The 12828-nt window shown below is 50.8% G+C and overlaps 1 protein-coding gene across 1 annotated transcript in view; it reads right to left on the bottom strand.

Annotated features, from left to right (window-relative positions):
* Positions 1-12828, bottom strand: part of MAN1C1 (mannosidase alpha class 1C member 1) — a 138717-nt gene that overhangs the window by 74927 nt on the left and 50962 nt on the right. Inside the window, exon 2 of the mRNA XM_059376707.1 lies at positions 11266-11362. Within this exon, the coding sequence (XP_059232690.1) occupies positions 11266-11362 (97 nt within the window). The remainder of the gene's footprint in view (positions 1-11265; positions 11363-12828) is intronic.

The raw sequence follows: 12828 nt of genomic DNA, 5'->3' as shown, positions 1-12828 counted from the left end.
CCCCCCCCCCCCCCCCCCCCCGGTGATGAGGGAGCAGGAGGCTGGCTGAGGACAGAGCAAAAGCTGGCGCCTTGCACCCCCTCTCCACCTGCTCCCCTCCGTAATACGTGTAGCGTTCCTCAGGCACCCCTGACTGCCATAAAACGATAAATAGTTAACTTGCAGGGATCACAGTCCTGCAGAACAGGAATCTCCCTTGCTCTACAGATGTCCTAGAGATCTAAACAGGGAGGTTACCTTATCAATAGCACAAATTTCCAGAGGCAAATAACTCTCAGTTCCTGAAGCCCTAATGTCTCCCTCCCCACCATAAACTGGAGGAGGCTGAGGTAGAAGGGAATGTAAATGATAGCAGGATCATAACACCCCACCAAGAATCTCCCAACTATCTTGATGTTAGTGCCTGACCTAAAGACGACATTGATCAGGCCATAAGGACAAGGCCTCCCTCCGGCACCTTGTAGGCCCTCCTTAACATGTGAAAACTCTGTTGAAACCTCCCATCCCTTCCCCTCACCTTCCCCCAACCGCAAGGTATATAACATGCCTACCCTCACAACCCGGGCAGCAGCTCTTCCTGCCCATGGGTCCTGTCCCCATGCTTTAATAAACCACCATTTTGCACCAAAGATATCTCAAGAATTCTTTCTTGGTCATCGGCTCCGGACCTCAGCCCACCGAACCTCACCTAGGTTCTAGAACTTCATCACCGGGGCAGGGAGCGGGGATGGGGAGTGAAGTCCAGGCTCCCCCAGCCCAGAGAAGCAACCCTTGCCCCAGTGGCTGGTGCCACACCTCTGCTCCCATCACAGAGCCCCCTGCCCGCTCAGCCACACCAGACCGACATCAGCGAGGGTGAAACACCCCAAAGTAGCCCAATCACCCACTATTTTAGGACCTAGAAGACACAGGAGAGTCCATATGCCCACAGAAGCCCACACCGTATGATGGGGAAATGAGCTCAGAGAGAGAATGGGCCTCGCCTAGGTCACAGAGCAGACGGGTGGTTGAGAAGCAATTAGAAGCCAGGTCTCCTGATTCCTGAGGTTTAGGATGGGGAGAAAACACCAGGGAGCTACATTCAGGAGACACCATTTTTACAGCAGTACTGCTTGCATGAAGTCTCTTACCACATCCCCACATGCTCTGGCCACACCGGACCTCTTTTAGACCTCGAGGGGCCATGATCTCATTCAATCTCCCTTCTAGGCTGTTGCACTCGTGTTTCTGTGCCCGTGACCCCTCTCTTATGCTTCTGCCTTCATACTTCAACTTTCTGAAGCCCATTGCTCCAAGAAGGAATTCAAGAGCTCTCGGTGTGAGGACCTTACTATACTTGTACCACCTGAATTGAAACTACAAGTTCATATATCTCTTTCCCCACTAGCCTGGGTGGTCTACATGGATGTCTTCCTGCTGTTTCCTGTGTCTAGAACAGTGTCTGGCACAATAGAGGCACTGAACAATCACAAACAGATAAGTTAGTAGTCTCATAAGATCCTAGTAACAATCCTATAGGATGTCAACCTCCGCATTCCACAGAAGAGAAAAACTGAGGCTCAGGAAAGAAAGGTAACCCCTGTCCAGTGAGTTGGTAGAGTCAGGATTCAGAGACTCCAAGTCTTCTGACCCCAGGTCAACATTTTCTTCATTACAACCCCCTTCCTGGCATAATAACAGAACTAAAGAAGGTCTAATTCACACTATTTTGGACCTGTGTGTTATGGCTGGGGTGGGCTGTGGAGCAGAGAGGTCACCCCATGGCACTGGGAGATAGCATAGGGACGGGGTAATGAAGGAAGACTTTGCTAACCATTCCTCCTGCTATAATGAGCCCTTGAGGCAGCCAGCCTGGGAGGTCCAATTCACACCTAGGTTGAGGTGGGAAGAGCAGGGACCCTTTCAGACCAGGGCTGAGGGGCAGTACAGGACAGCTCTGCTCCAGGGAGCACATGCCTGGGAAGCTCGGGGTTTGAACAAAGGGTGTGACTTTTTTTTTAGATTTTATTTACTGATTTGAGAGAGAGAGAGTGCACAGCGGTAGGGGAAGGGCAGAGGGAAAGGGAGAAGCAGACACCCCACTGAGCAGGGAGCCCAATGTAGGGCTCCATCCCATGACCCCGAGATCATGACTTGAGCCAAAGGCAGACACTTAACTGACTGAGCCACCCAGGTGCCCCGGGTGCAGCATCTTGATTAAGAGGGAAATATTCAGTAGGAGGCGACAATGAAGCATACTGATGACAGCAAGCGTTGGCAAGGATAATGGAGAGACTAGAACTCCCACCCGATGGCCGGCACGACTGCTGATCCATTTCTCCACTTGGCAAGACTGGTAGCATCCAACTAAAGTTCAACATACCAATATGGTATGACCCAGATGTTCAAATCCTGGGTGAATCCCAGCGTTAAGTGGCTGCTCGTTTCCCACCAAAAAGCGTGTACGAAAGTGTCTGTAACCCTCAAGTACTCCCATAGGAATGTAAAATGGTGCAGCCACCGTGCAGAACAGCCTGGCAGTTGCTCAGAAGTTTACACACAGAGCTACCACATGATCCAGCCAGTCCCCTCCTAGACAGACACCCCAGAGAAATGAAAACCCACGTCCACCCAAAGACTTGCACATGAATGTTCAGAGCTGCATTATTCAGAAGAGCCAAAAAATAAAAAATATAAAGCAGACACAATCCAAATGTCCATCAACTGCTGAAAGGATAAATAAAATATGGTCTACTCGCAGGACGGGATATTATTTGGCAGTAGGGGAAATGAGGAACCGGTACATTCCACCGTGCGGAGGAACCATGAAAAATGAGGCCCAAGGAAAGAAGTCAGTCGCAAGAGACCAGATATCATACGTTCCTTTTCATATGCAATGTCCAGAATAGGCAAATCTGTGTAGGAAAAGAAAGTAGATCAGCGGCTGCCAAGGGCTGGCAGGAGAGGGACTGCTGGAAAGAGAGGCTGCTGATGGGTATGGAGTTTGCTTGCAGTTGTCGCGAACTGGAAATAAAAATGTCCAACAACAGTAGAATGGGTGGGTAAACTTGTAAAGGAGTGAACTCCTGTTTATGATAGAATTATGAGTGAAAAGTAGCAAACCATGAAAGAGTATAGAAAGTCTGGTGCGAAATTTTGAAGCCGACTAAAGTAATCTAAGACAACAAAAGTCAGAATAGCAGTGGCTTTTGGGGGGCTGAGTGTGAGGGGCCCGAGGGGACCTTGTGGGGTCTGGGAAATGCTACCTTGATCTGCGGCATAGCTACAGGTTGTACCCATCTGTAAAACTCAGTGGGATTGTGCCTTCCGCTGTAGGTAAGATCTAAGTTACATTTCAGTGTTTAAAAGGTCATTTAAAAAAAAAAAGAGGCTCAAGTGAAAAGACCAGGGCTGAGTCCTGGCTGTCAGGCTTTTGTGAGAGTCCCTGTCCCTCTGAGTGCCTCGTTCCCCATCCTCCAGACATCGGACCAGATGGTTTCAAAGAATCCAACTGGCACTGACAGTCTGAGATTCTGCGAATTCACATACCTATTTGTCACTGAGTTTGTTGGGAAATTTGGCAAGTGCTTGCCATCAATGTGGTGCGAAGAGAAAGGGGGCTGGCTGTCTGCTGTGGGCTCAGCCTTGTTTCCAAGGAAGGCAAGGTCTTTGGAAAGTGGGTGGGAACACCCCGCCTCCAGGAGGGAATGTCACTTTCGATATGAATCATCTCAGGCATCCAGCGACTTGCTCTGGGAATAGATACCCTGACTCACTTCTCCCTGACAGGGACAAGACTTGCTACTAAAATTTCAGATTTCAAAAGAACCAGCACAGCCCAAATAGCCTCTCAGAGGCGGAAAAAGAAAAAAAGAAGAAGAAGAAGAAATCAGCCTGGTAACCAACCAGGAATCACAGAGGGGATGGGCATCTTTCTTTGTACTGAAGACCGGACGAAGCCCAAAGGAGGCCGCCGGCTCACACGGCTGCTGGCGCCAGGGCTGGGATGGGGACCCGAGGCTCCTGACCTCGAGTTTTCTTTTTACAACAACCTGCTACTATAGTTTTTAGAGTTTTTAGAGAAATAAATTATGCTCTGTGCTGGTGGGAAGCCTTTTAAACAAAAAAGAAAAAGAAAACAGCCGAGACGCATCTTAATTAGAAAGTGCTTGGGAAGAAAAAAAAATCTTTGCAGGAGGAGGGTGCAGCCAGCCTCATGCCTTGAACTGTCAGCGGCATGAGAGAGGGAACATCCAGCAGGCTAGTTCAGAGGGGAGTGCTTTGCTCCAATAATTACCCATGTGACCTGAGGGGCTTTCTGGTTTTTAGGAGGTGGTGGCAGGCAAAATCATGGACATATCATCCAAGGCCACCGGGAGAACCCCCTCCCCCCAGATGACCATAGCATCTGACTGGCAACTGCCGGTTCTCCCTGTCCTTCACATGTGGGGTCAATATTTTCATCCCATTACCCTCCTCGTGTTAAAAGCCCATCTGCCAGTGACCGGTGCTTCTAATCCATTTCCTCTGTGCTCTGAGAGCCCCCCGCAGCCTCCGGATGGAGCAGCCATGGCTCCCAAAACATGTGACTCCCGGAAGGCTTGCTCGATGCCCTTACGCCTGACCCGTTCTATGCAAGGATGAGCAACATCCCCACTTCCGACGCAGACGACAGCTCTTTTTCAAAACAAACCCAGAGCCTGGGTCAGGAATGTGCACCACAGCTTGCTAAAAATCAGTGAGCAACATGGCCTGATGACGATTTCCCAAGAACGATGGATGGAAACTGGGTGTTTGTTTTTTCAGAAAAACAACCAAACTCATAAAAGTGGATATGGCATTTTCAGCCAGAGAAGTCAACGCGTTCTGTTACCCAAAAGCAGGGGAAGGCGGGGAGGAACCAGGGGTGGGGGCATGCATGCCAGGCAGGGTACTGGGGCGACCTGCCCCTGCCCCCACCTTCCCAGGTGAGTAAACTGAGGTTTGGGGAATTTTGTGACTCGCCCAATTTCATTCAGTTGGTAAATGCTGAGGATCTGACCCCAGGCGTACCTCTAACGTCAAAGGGCTGCCTCCCGGGAACAGGTTTCGAGATCGTGGAAACAACATGGAGTTCTGGGGAAACTGCAGAAGCAGGTGGTTTTCGCGAACGGTCTCTCTGGCAAAGCGTGCAGTTCCCTAGGCAGCCATGCTGGTGGAGTAACTCTCACCCCCACAGAAAGATCCAGGCAGACCGGGGTGTGTGTGTAGGAGACTGTGAGCATTTTGCAGAAGGCACTACTAAGTCACACGCCAAAAAGCAATTGTAAAAGTGACATCTTGGGACCTGGATTTATTCCCTCTTCAACATCATATTTGCTCCGTTTACAAGGCAAAGATGATTTTTCTCCCTGCCAAGGCCGAACATTCCCAGCCTGTGATCTGAAAATCATGCTGTGTTCATTTCGCCTCTTAACTCACCCAAGGCCATAAATCATCCCTCGAAACGGGGATTTGGTTGGCAGTTCTATCGGGGATTCACAAGGCAGAGGCGGAATCCAATTTGGGGCTCTCACAGTCCTCCCGGGCCGGCTAGACCACGCAAGCTCCTCCAAGCTCCACAGAGAAGACGCCCGAGAAGCACATCTGCTGACTAAGCAGGACCCTTGCTCTTCCGGGGTTAGTCTGCTGATTCTAAACTCGCTCTGCGACAGAGGAGGAGGTCAAGGCCGCTGAAGAGAACAAGAGGAAGAGAACAAAGCCAGATCCAGCCCTTCCCAGCCAAACCAAGAACGAAGGGCTAAGGGGAAACAGGGCATGCAGAGACAGTGGTAGGCAATTCATTCATTCCAAAATATGTATTGGAGGCCCACGATGTGTTATGTGCCAGGCACTGTTTCTTTCCTTGGAATACAATTATTTTCCCGAGTATTCTTTTAAGAAACAGAATAATAATGGCAGTAGCTTATGGTTAACAAGCATACAAAGACGGGGACGTGGAGGCACGCGGGCAGGCACTGCACGTGAATTTTATCTAATCTCCCCAACTGCTGGGTGAAGGAGGGGTTATTCTCATTGTACAGATGGAGAAACTGAGGTGCAGAGAGATTAGGAAACCAGGCCACAGGCACAGGACTCATGACTGAGAGCCAGGATTCAAACTCAAGCAGGCATGGTTCTCAAAACCATACTACCCTCGGCTCCTCGTACTGACAGCCAATGGCATGCTTTGCAATTCTGTGTTTTCAGGTTATTGAGTGGGGATAAGGTATTCTCCTATGCTGGAAGAAAAGAGGAACATCTGAAACTTTTTCCAAGCCCTGAGTACTCAGCCGATGTCCACTAACTAATGATGCGTGGAGAAGCGTGGCTGCAGACCTAGGAAGTGTGTGTCCTCTCTGGGCTTCCGTCAGGGCAGGGGAGCAGAAGATGCAGCCCCACCAACCCTGAGACCAACCCTCTGCCCTGTTCCCTTCTCTGTGGCCACTGTATATGGCCACTGGGGGACAGGGCAGCACAGTGGCTTATGGACTGGGTTTTGAAGTTTGACAGCCTTATGATCAGGTCTCTGCTTGATAACTGTGTGACTAAGCAAGTCCTAAAACTTGCCTAGCCTCAGAGTCCTCATCTGTGAAATGGGGATCAAATAGGTAATACATTCCTTACAAGGGCTGTGAGTAGGACACGAGAGAATATAGCTACAGTGCCCGGTGTGATGCAGGTACAGGAAGTGGGTGGGCTCTCTGCCCCCAAATCATACATCTCCTGGTAGTCTGCTCCCTCTGAAGCTCTGCAAATTTCCAGCTCCTAGTGGTGATCTGGCCATGACCATAGGCCTGCCTCTCAACAATCTGGCCTCGGTCAGTTTAGCTAATCTCAGAGTGGGTGGTGCAAAGAGCACTGGGCTGGGACTCAGGCCACCAGAGTCTAAGTCCCCAGTCCTGTAATTAACGTGCTGTGTCACCTTGGGCAAGTCCCTTCCGCTCTCTGACCTTGGTTCTCCCTGACTCAGAGGAAGGAGTGGGAGTTGCCTTGAAACCCTTTCACCCTCTCTGGTGGCACCCACTCCCAAGGCTCTGTGCCCTGCTGGTTTTCCTTGCTGCCAAGGGAAGATGAAGTTATCAGGGCTCACTATGACTTCTTGGGAGGATTAATGCTCTTTAAGTGCTTCAGGGCTGGAAGCTGGCACCAGTGCAAGGTGTCACTTACTACCCGCCCGGAAACTCTTATCCTGGCAGGAGGCTGATTTTTTCCATGGCCTTGAACTTTAACCTTTCCCTGCCTAAAAATTCCTCTGTAAGCTGCTTAAATGAAGGAGTGAACAGGACACTGCCTGCCGGTGGGCTGCCCACCCACGATTCCTGCCATGGGCACTCCAGGGCTGGGGCGACAGGACAGGAGGGATCTGGTCTTGCAGAGCCCTGGAACCCTCACGTGGGTCCTTGGATCCAGGGGTCTTGGACACGCTCCAGTCAACGTGAGAGAGGCACACACTGTCCTAAGAGCCTGACGTCACCCTCATAGCAGCTGACTTGAAGAATGCCAGACATGAATATGCGCACTTCTCATGTCTTAGCTCATGTAGTTCTCAAAACAATCCTGTGAGTAGGTAGTATTGTGGTCCCGACTTTACAGCTGGGACCAGTGAGGCCCAGAAAGGTTAAGAAACTTGCACAAGGTCACACAACTGAGAAGTGGCACAGCAGCATGCAAACGCAAGCCATCGGCCTGAGTCCAAGCTCCTCAGCCGGCTTACTGAGTGTCCTTCCCAGTCCTAGCAGCAGGCCCTTCTGCAGGTAAGGAAGCTGGGCCTCTGTGTACTGAGCCATCATGCTTTGTGGCACTCCAGCGGCCGCGTCACCGCTGGCTCTGCTCCCTCCCCTCCCCGAAGGTGTTCTGCGACTGGCAGACTTGACCCTGTGACTTACTAGTGGTCAGAGAGCTGCCATCGAGTGCCCACTCTGGACCTGGCTCCAGGCGAGGCCTCAGTCCATCTCTAGTCTGTCACCACCGCCCAGGAGGTGGGAGTCTCTGCCCCACTCCGCAGTGGGACGCCACAGAGCTACTAAGTGGCAACACAGAGGTTCTCCTCAGGCCTGCTTAGATCCAAAGTCTAAACTCTTTCCACCACCTGGCTGGACACTAACAGGGACAACTGGAGCGACCTCTCAGAGGAAGGGGAACAAGGCAGATATCCACCATGGCCTGGGCCACAAGGCAATGAGCAGGCTAAGGCCTTGCTCGAAGCACAAGGGGCTTGGGAACATTTTCTGATGGACCCGCTGAGCTGGAGGTTAGGAAAATGGAAGCCTCTTTCACTCTGAATTGTGAAGGACACAAAAACTGGCTCGAGAGACACATCGCTCGGCAGTCTCACTCTCGGCGTGAGAACGGATTCAGGGAGGGGTGCATGGGCAGCTGGGAGCAGAATTCAATTTGGTGAAATGCTGCACAGGAGACCAGGCTCGGCATCTGATGTTCTCACTGCAAAGCCAGACACCAGCGTGAACTCGTGACTCTTCCCCGTATGCACCCCTCTCAGCCCTGCGTGAGCCCATGTCCGAACAGCTCAGCCAGGTCGGGCGGGGGTGCGCTGCTGCCACCTGGCCTTGCTGGCAGGGCTCAGTCTGCAGTGAAGTCACTGAAGATGGCAGCGGCCAGAGCCCAGCAATGATACCACCTAGCAGCCTATGTGACTCTGGAAAAAGAACAGGGAGGGTGACAAGCAGCTTAACCCAGGTTAGCTCACCTCCTTCTATCTTTGGGAATAGTCTGGCTTCAAAGCCCCTTATGGCTCCACCCCAAACTAGAAGCTCCTCCTCTGGGTGCATTCCCATAAGCCTCTGGCTCATAAGACACATTTGTGGGTAACCACAGTCACAGCTACTACCTATTAAGTAGGTTCTGTGTGTCAGGCAGGCCCTGGGCTATAAGTCTGATGTTTTCATTAGTACCACTGTGCAGAAAAACTCGGGTTCATGGAGAAATGCCTTGCCTAAGGTCACACAGCTTATGGACCAGAAAGTAGTCCATAAGCATTTGTTGAGTGAAAGACTAAACCTTTCCCAGGAGCCAGCTGCCCACTGCACCCTCTTTGCTGGCTGCACAGGAAAGACGCTGCCAGGACTCCTAGAGGCATGGGAGGATTGGCACCAGGGGAGCGGCTGCTCTGGGAGATGGACACTGAGGAGACCTCAGGACTTCCCACGGGCTCACCTGGGCAACTGCTGACTGCATGTATTATACTGTCAATCGTAAACCACTGGCACATACTGGGCCCTTTGCATGTTCATATGTGCTCTCATAGTAGTCCAGTATGAAGGACAAATGAACAGGGGTCCAGAGAGGTTAAACAACTCAGGCTTGGCTACACAGATAGCTCAGGACAGAGTGAGGACTTGTATCCAGGTACGTCAGACTCAAAGTCCAAGTTTCTTTCCACTGTTCTAGCTGCCCATACTTTCTCCATCAGGTCCGGTGACTGAAAAGGGACTGAAGAGTCGAGATGCAAAGGACAGCCCCGAGGAATTTCACACAATGGGACTGGGCTTAGTCCTACCCATAATGCTCCCCATGGTGCTCCCTCTGCCCCATGGATGGTCTGAGCAATAGCTATGCCCGGGCTGTGCAGTTTCAGGAGTCAGCCTCCCCTGACTTCCACCAATTCCCTGGATATCTGCAAACTGTCAGCGAGAAGGAGAGAGGAAGCCTCCGTGGTTCCATCCCAGATTTACACTGGTAGCCAAAGCTCCAATGACTGTGGTGAGACCCACGCTGGCCCCTTTCCCCAGGGCTAATGTGGGACATCGGGGAAGGTCTATGTTCCAAGACAGAGAAGATAACCAGACTCTACACATCTCATACTTGACGTTAAAGAAATATCTGCCTTTCTCTCTTCTGACTCAGGAGTCCTCCCTAGGAATCTATCCAAAGACAACATTTTATGCACAAAGATGACAACTGCTGAATTATTTTTAATAGCAAAAAATTAGAAACGACTTCTGTCCAACATTAGCAGGATGGTTAAATGAATTATGGCACATCCCTGCAATAATTGCCATCCTTTATGACAAATTTGAATAAGTTAGAGAAACGCTTATGATATAACATTAAGCCAGAGAGAGAACATAAAATTGTATATCGAGGAGAAAAAAGGCACAGAGAATATGGGAAGGAAATGAACAAGAGGTCAACAGAGGTTGCATGTATATGGCAGAATGAGCTATTTTTTGTCTGTTTTTCACTTTTTGATACCTTTTCTTTCCCCCTATGTTCCTATGATAAACAGAAAAATGAAAGAAGTTACCAAAAATCTCTCTTTCTCACACAGACACACACCCAAGGCGAGTGAGTTATTAGAACATCCAGAAAGGATGTGATGCTGACTGGTTAGAGGGAGGAAGGCAGGTCCAATGTCCCCCTTCCCGGAACACAGGCACTTCTCACAAGACCATACACGTAGGGGCCATCCCTTTAAATCTCCCTTGAAGATTTTCCTGGGACTTTTCATCTGACTTGGTTCTTTGGTTCTGGACCTCAGGGACCTGTGTCTCTAAGGAGTGAGGAACACAGTGGGTGAATTTCCATCTCTAGCCCCGGACAGCTCCCATCTCTCAGGGAAGAAGCAGGCCAGGCTGCCTCTGGCATCTTTTCTGGAGAAAAAGTGGAGAGCTGGCGAGTTGGAAGGGTGTTAAGTTTGGAATGTGAGGCCATGCCCACAATAAGGCACTCTACAGACTGTCCAGCTGAGAGAGGCTCTCGAGTTAGGAGAACCCGCGGCTGGAAATGGAAGACATACAAGCAAGAGAGGCGGCAGGTCACACAAGTGCTGCCAACACAAGGCAGTTTCTGTGACACTCCTGATGAGCGACAGTCCTGACCGTCCACCGGTGGGGTGTGCAAGACACACCCGCAGGACCCTAAAGGTGGCACACTTGCCCACCTCATCAAAAACCGGTTCCGTTTCTCATGAGCTCACCTGAGATCATCTTACAGCCACACCTGGGGGACTGGAGTCAAACCCAGTCCTCTGTGTCCTTCAGAGCCCCAGACCTGCTCCTGGGAAACAGGTCTCCATTCCTCACCATCCCCAGTCACACGTCCAAGTGTGTTTGCTCCAAAACACAGATGCTAAGTGCGTACAAAGAGTATAAAGTGAGAGGGAAGAGCCCAGAAGGAACTCAGACTTGGGAGCCCTGAGTCTGGGGAAATAGGGACACAGCTCAGCAGGGGGTTGGGGAGGAAGAGCCAAAATTGAATTCCACTTAACCAGCAGAGGGGCTGTGGGTCTCACCCACACCAACTCACCAAACATGTTGCCCTCATAGCCGTCTTTTGTGAGCGGTCGGAGCTCGTTTTTCCCCATGGCATAAAGTCTGTAGCTCCGCCAGGCGAACTGCATCATCTGTAAGAGAAAGCAGGAAACAGAACCTGAGTGTGGCAATTCCCAACTGCGGGCACTGGCCACTGGCTTTGCCCTCTGCAACAGGATTCGAAGCCATATAAAAAAAAATAATAATAATCTTCCAAACTGAAGAAGACCACTTTCTCTCTCACATAGTTCTATTCACAGTGACAGCTACCTGAACGGCCATTCTCTTCAGACGACCCCAGAGCCCAGAGTCTACCCAAGGATTTCTCAGAGGAGACACAAAAAGCAATAAATACATTCTAGCTATCCTTTCAGCCAAAGTGAAAAGATACCTCTTCCATGAAGCCTTCCTGCTTTGCTCTGGCCTAAAGCTATCCTCTGAAAGGAAGGAAACAACTCACAGAGTGATGCCTGGTACAAAACAACCCCTGAACTAGGGATGGTTGACTCCATTCTGCAGATAAGGAGACAAGGCAAAGACACGAGGTAATTTGTCCAAGGTTAGCCAGAGAGTCAGTGAGAGTGCTACGAACTGAACCCATGCCCTGTGGCTCTGAAGCTTTAGGTCTGCCACCCCCGCTAAAGTCTTTGTTCTGTCCCTTAACATTGCCACAAATCTCTCTGCACCTTTCTGACACTTGGCTTGACCCACCCTGGCCATCCCAGGTTCCCCAGCACCCCAGCCAATCACTTATCAGGCTTTGTTTCCCTGGCTATGAACCAAAAGCTCTTCAAAGCCAGAAACTATGCCTGCCTCAGTTTCCCTAACAGCACCCAGCACAAGTCTTGGCACAGGTACGCAGCAATGAATATTCATCAACTCTGTCCCCCAGTCCGTGCATGAGTTCTTAGTACTTTAAGGAAACTATGTCAGTTTCTAGGGAACATCACGCCAGCACCTTGGTTCCCCAGATGCACTTAGCCTGGAGGCTAGAGGAATGGACGTTCAGTCCTGCTCTGCTGGCCCCCAGGCTCACCCCTCTAGAGTGCTGCCTTTTCGCCTCTGCATGGCAGGCTGCTTGGGTCACAGTGGGGCCGGCAGCAGAGGCACAGCTGGGGGCCTGGTGCCTGGGGAGGTAGCTGGTTTACTGACTGCAAAGAACACAGGGTTCGAGGCCAGGGCCGTCTGTGTGCTCCCCTCACCTCTTCTTTGACCTTGGCAAGTGACTGAAGGTTTCTGAGCCTCAGTGGACTTCTCTTGGAAATGGAGATACCAAGGGCTGTTTTGCTGAAAGGTTTAACCCCTAATCCTGAAAGGTTTATGTGAAAGAAAGTAGCTGGAAATGTTGTTTCTGACCTGCCACAGCATGTGATTGACAAGCACGAGTCCTCTGCCCTCTTCAGCCTCTAAAAACCCAATCTGCTCCTCCAAACCACAACCACCATCCCTCCTTCCACCTGTCCCTAGTTCTCAAACTTTGCTGGCATCAGCATCACCTGGAGAGCTTACTGAATCAGCCCGTCGGCCCCATCCTTGAGTTTCGGATCCAGCAGGTCTG

This window comes from Mustela nigripes, chromosome 14 (assembly GCF_022355385.1).
Source record: "Mustela nigripes isolate SB6536 chromosome 14, MUSNIG.SB6536, whole genome shotgun sequence".
Taxonomy (NCBI): Eukaryota; Metazoa; Chordata; class Mammalia; order Carnivora; family Mustelidae; genus Mustela; species Mustela nigripes.
The sequence above is the reverse complement of the archived record's forward strand: the minus strand, read 5'-3'. Positions and strand labels throughout refer to the sequence as shown.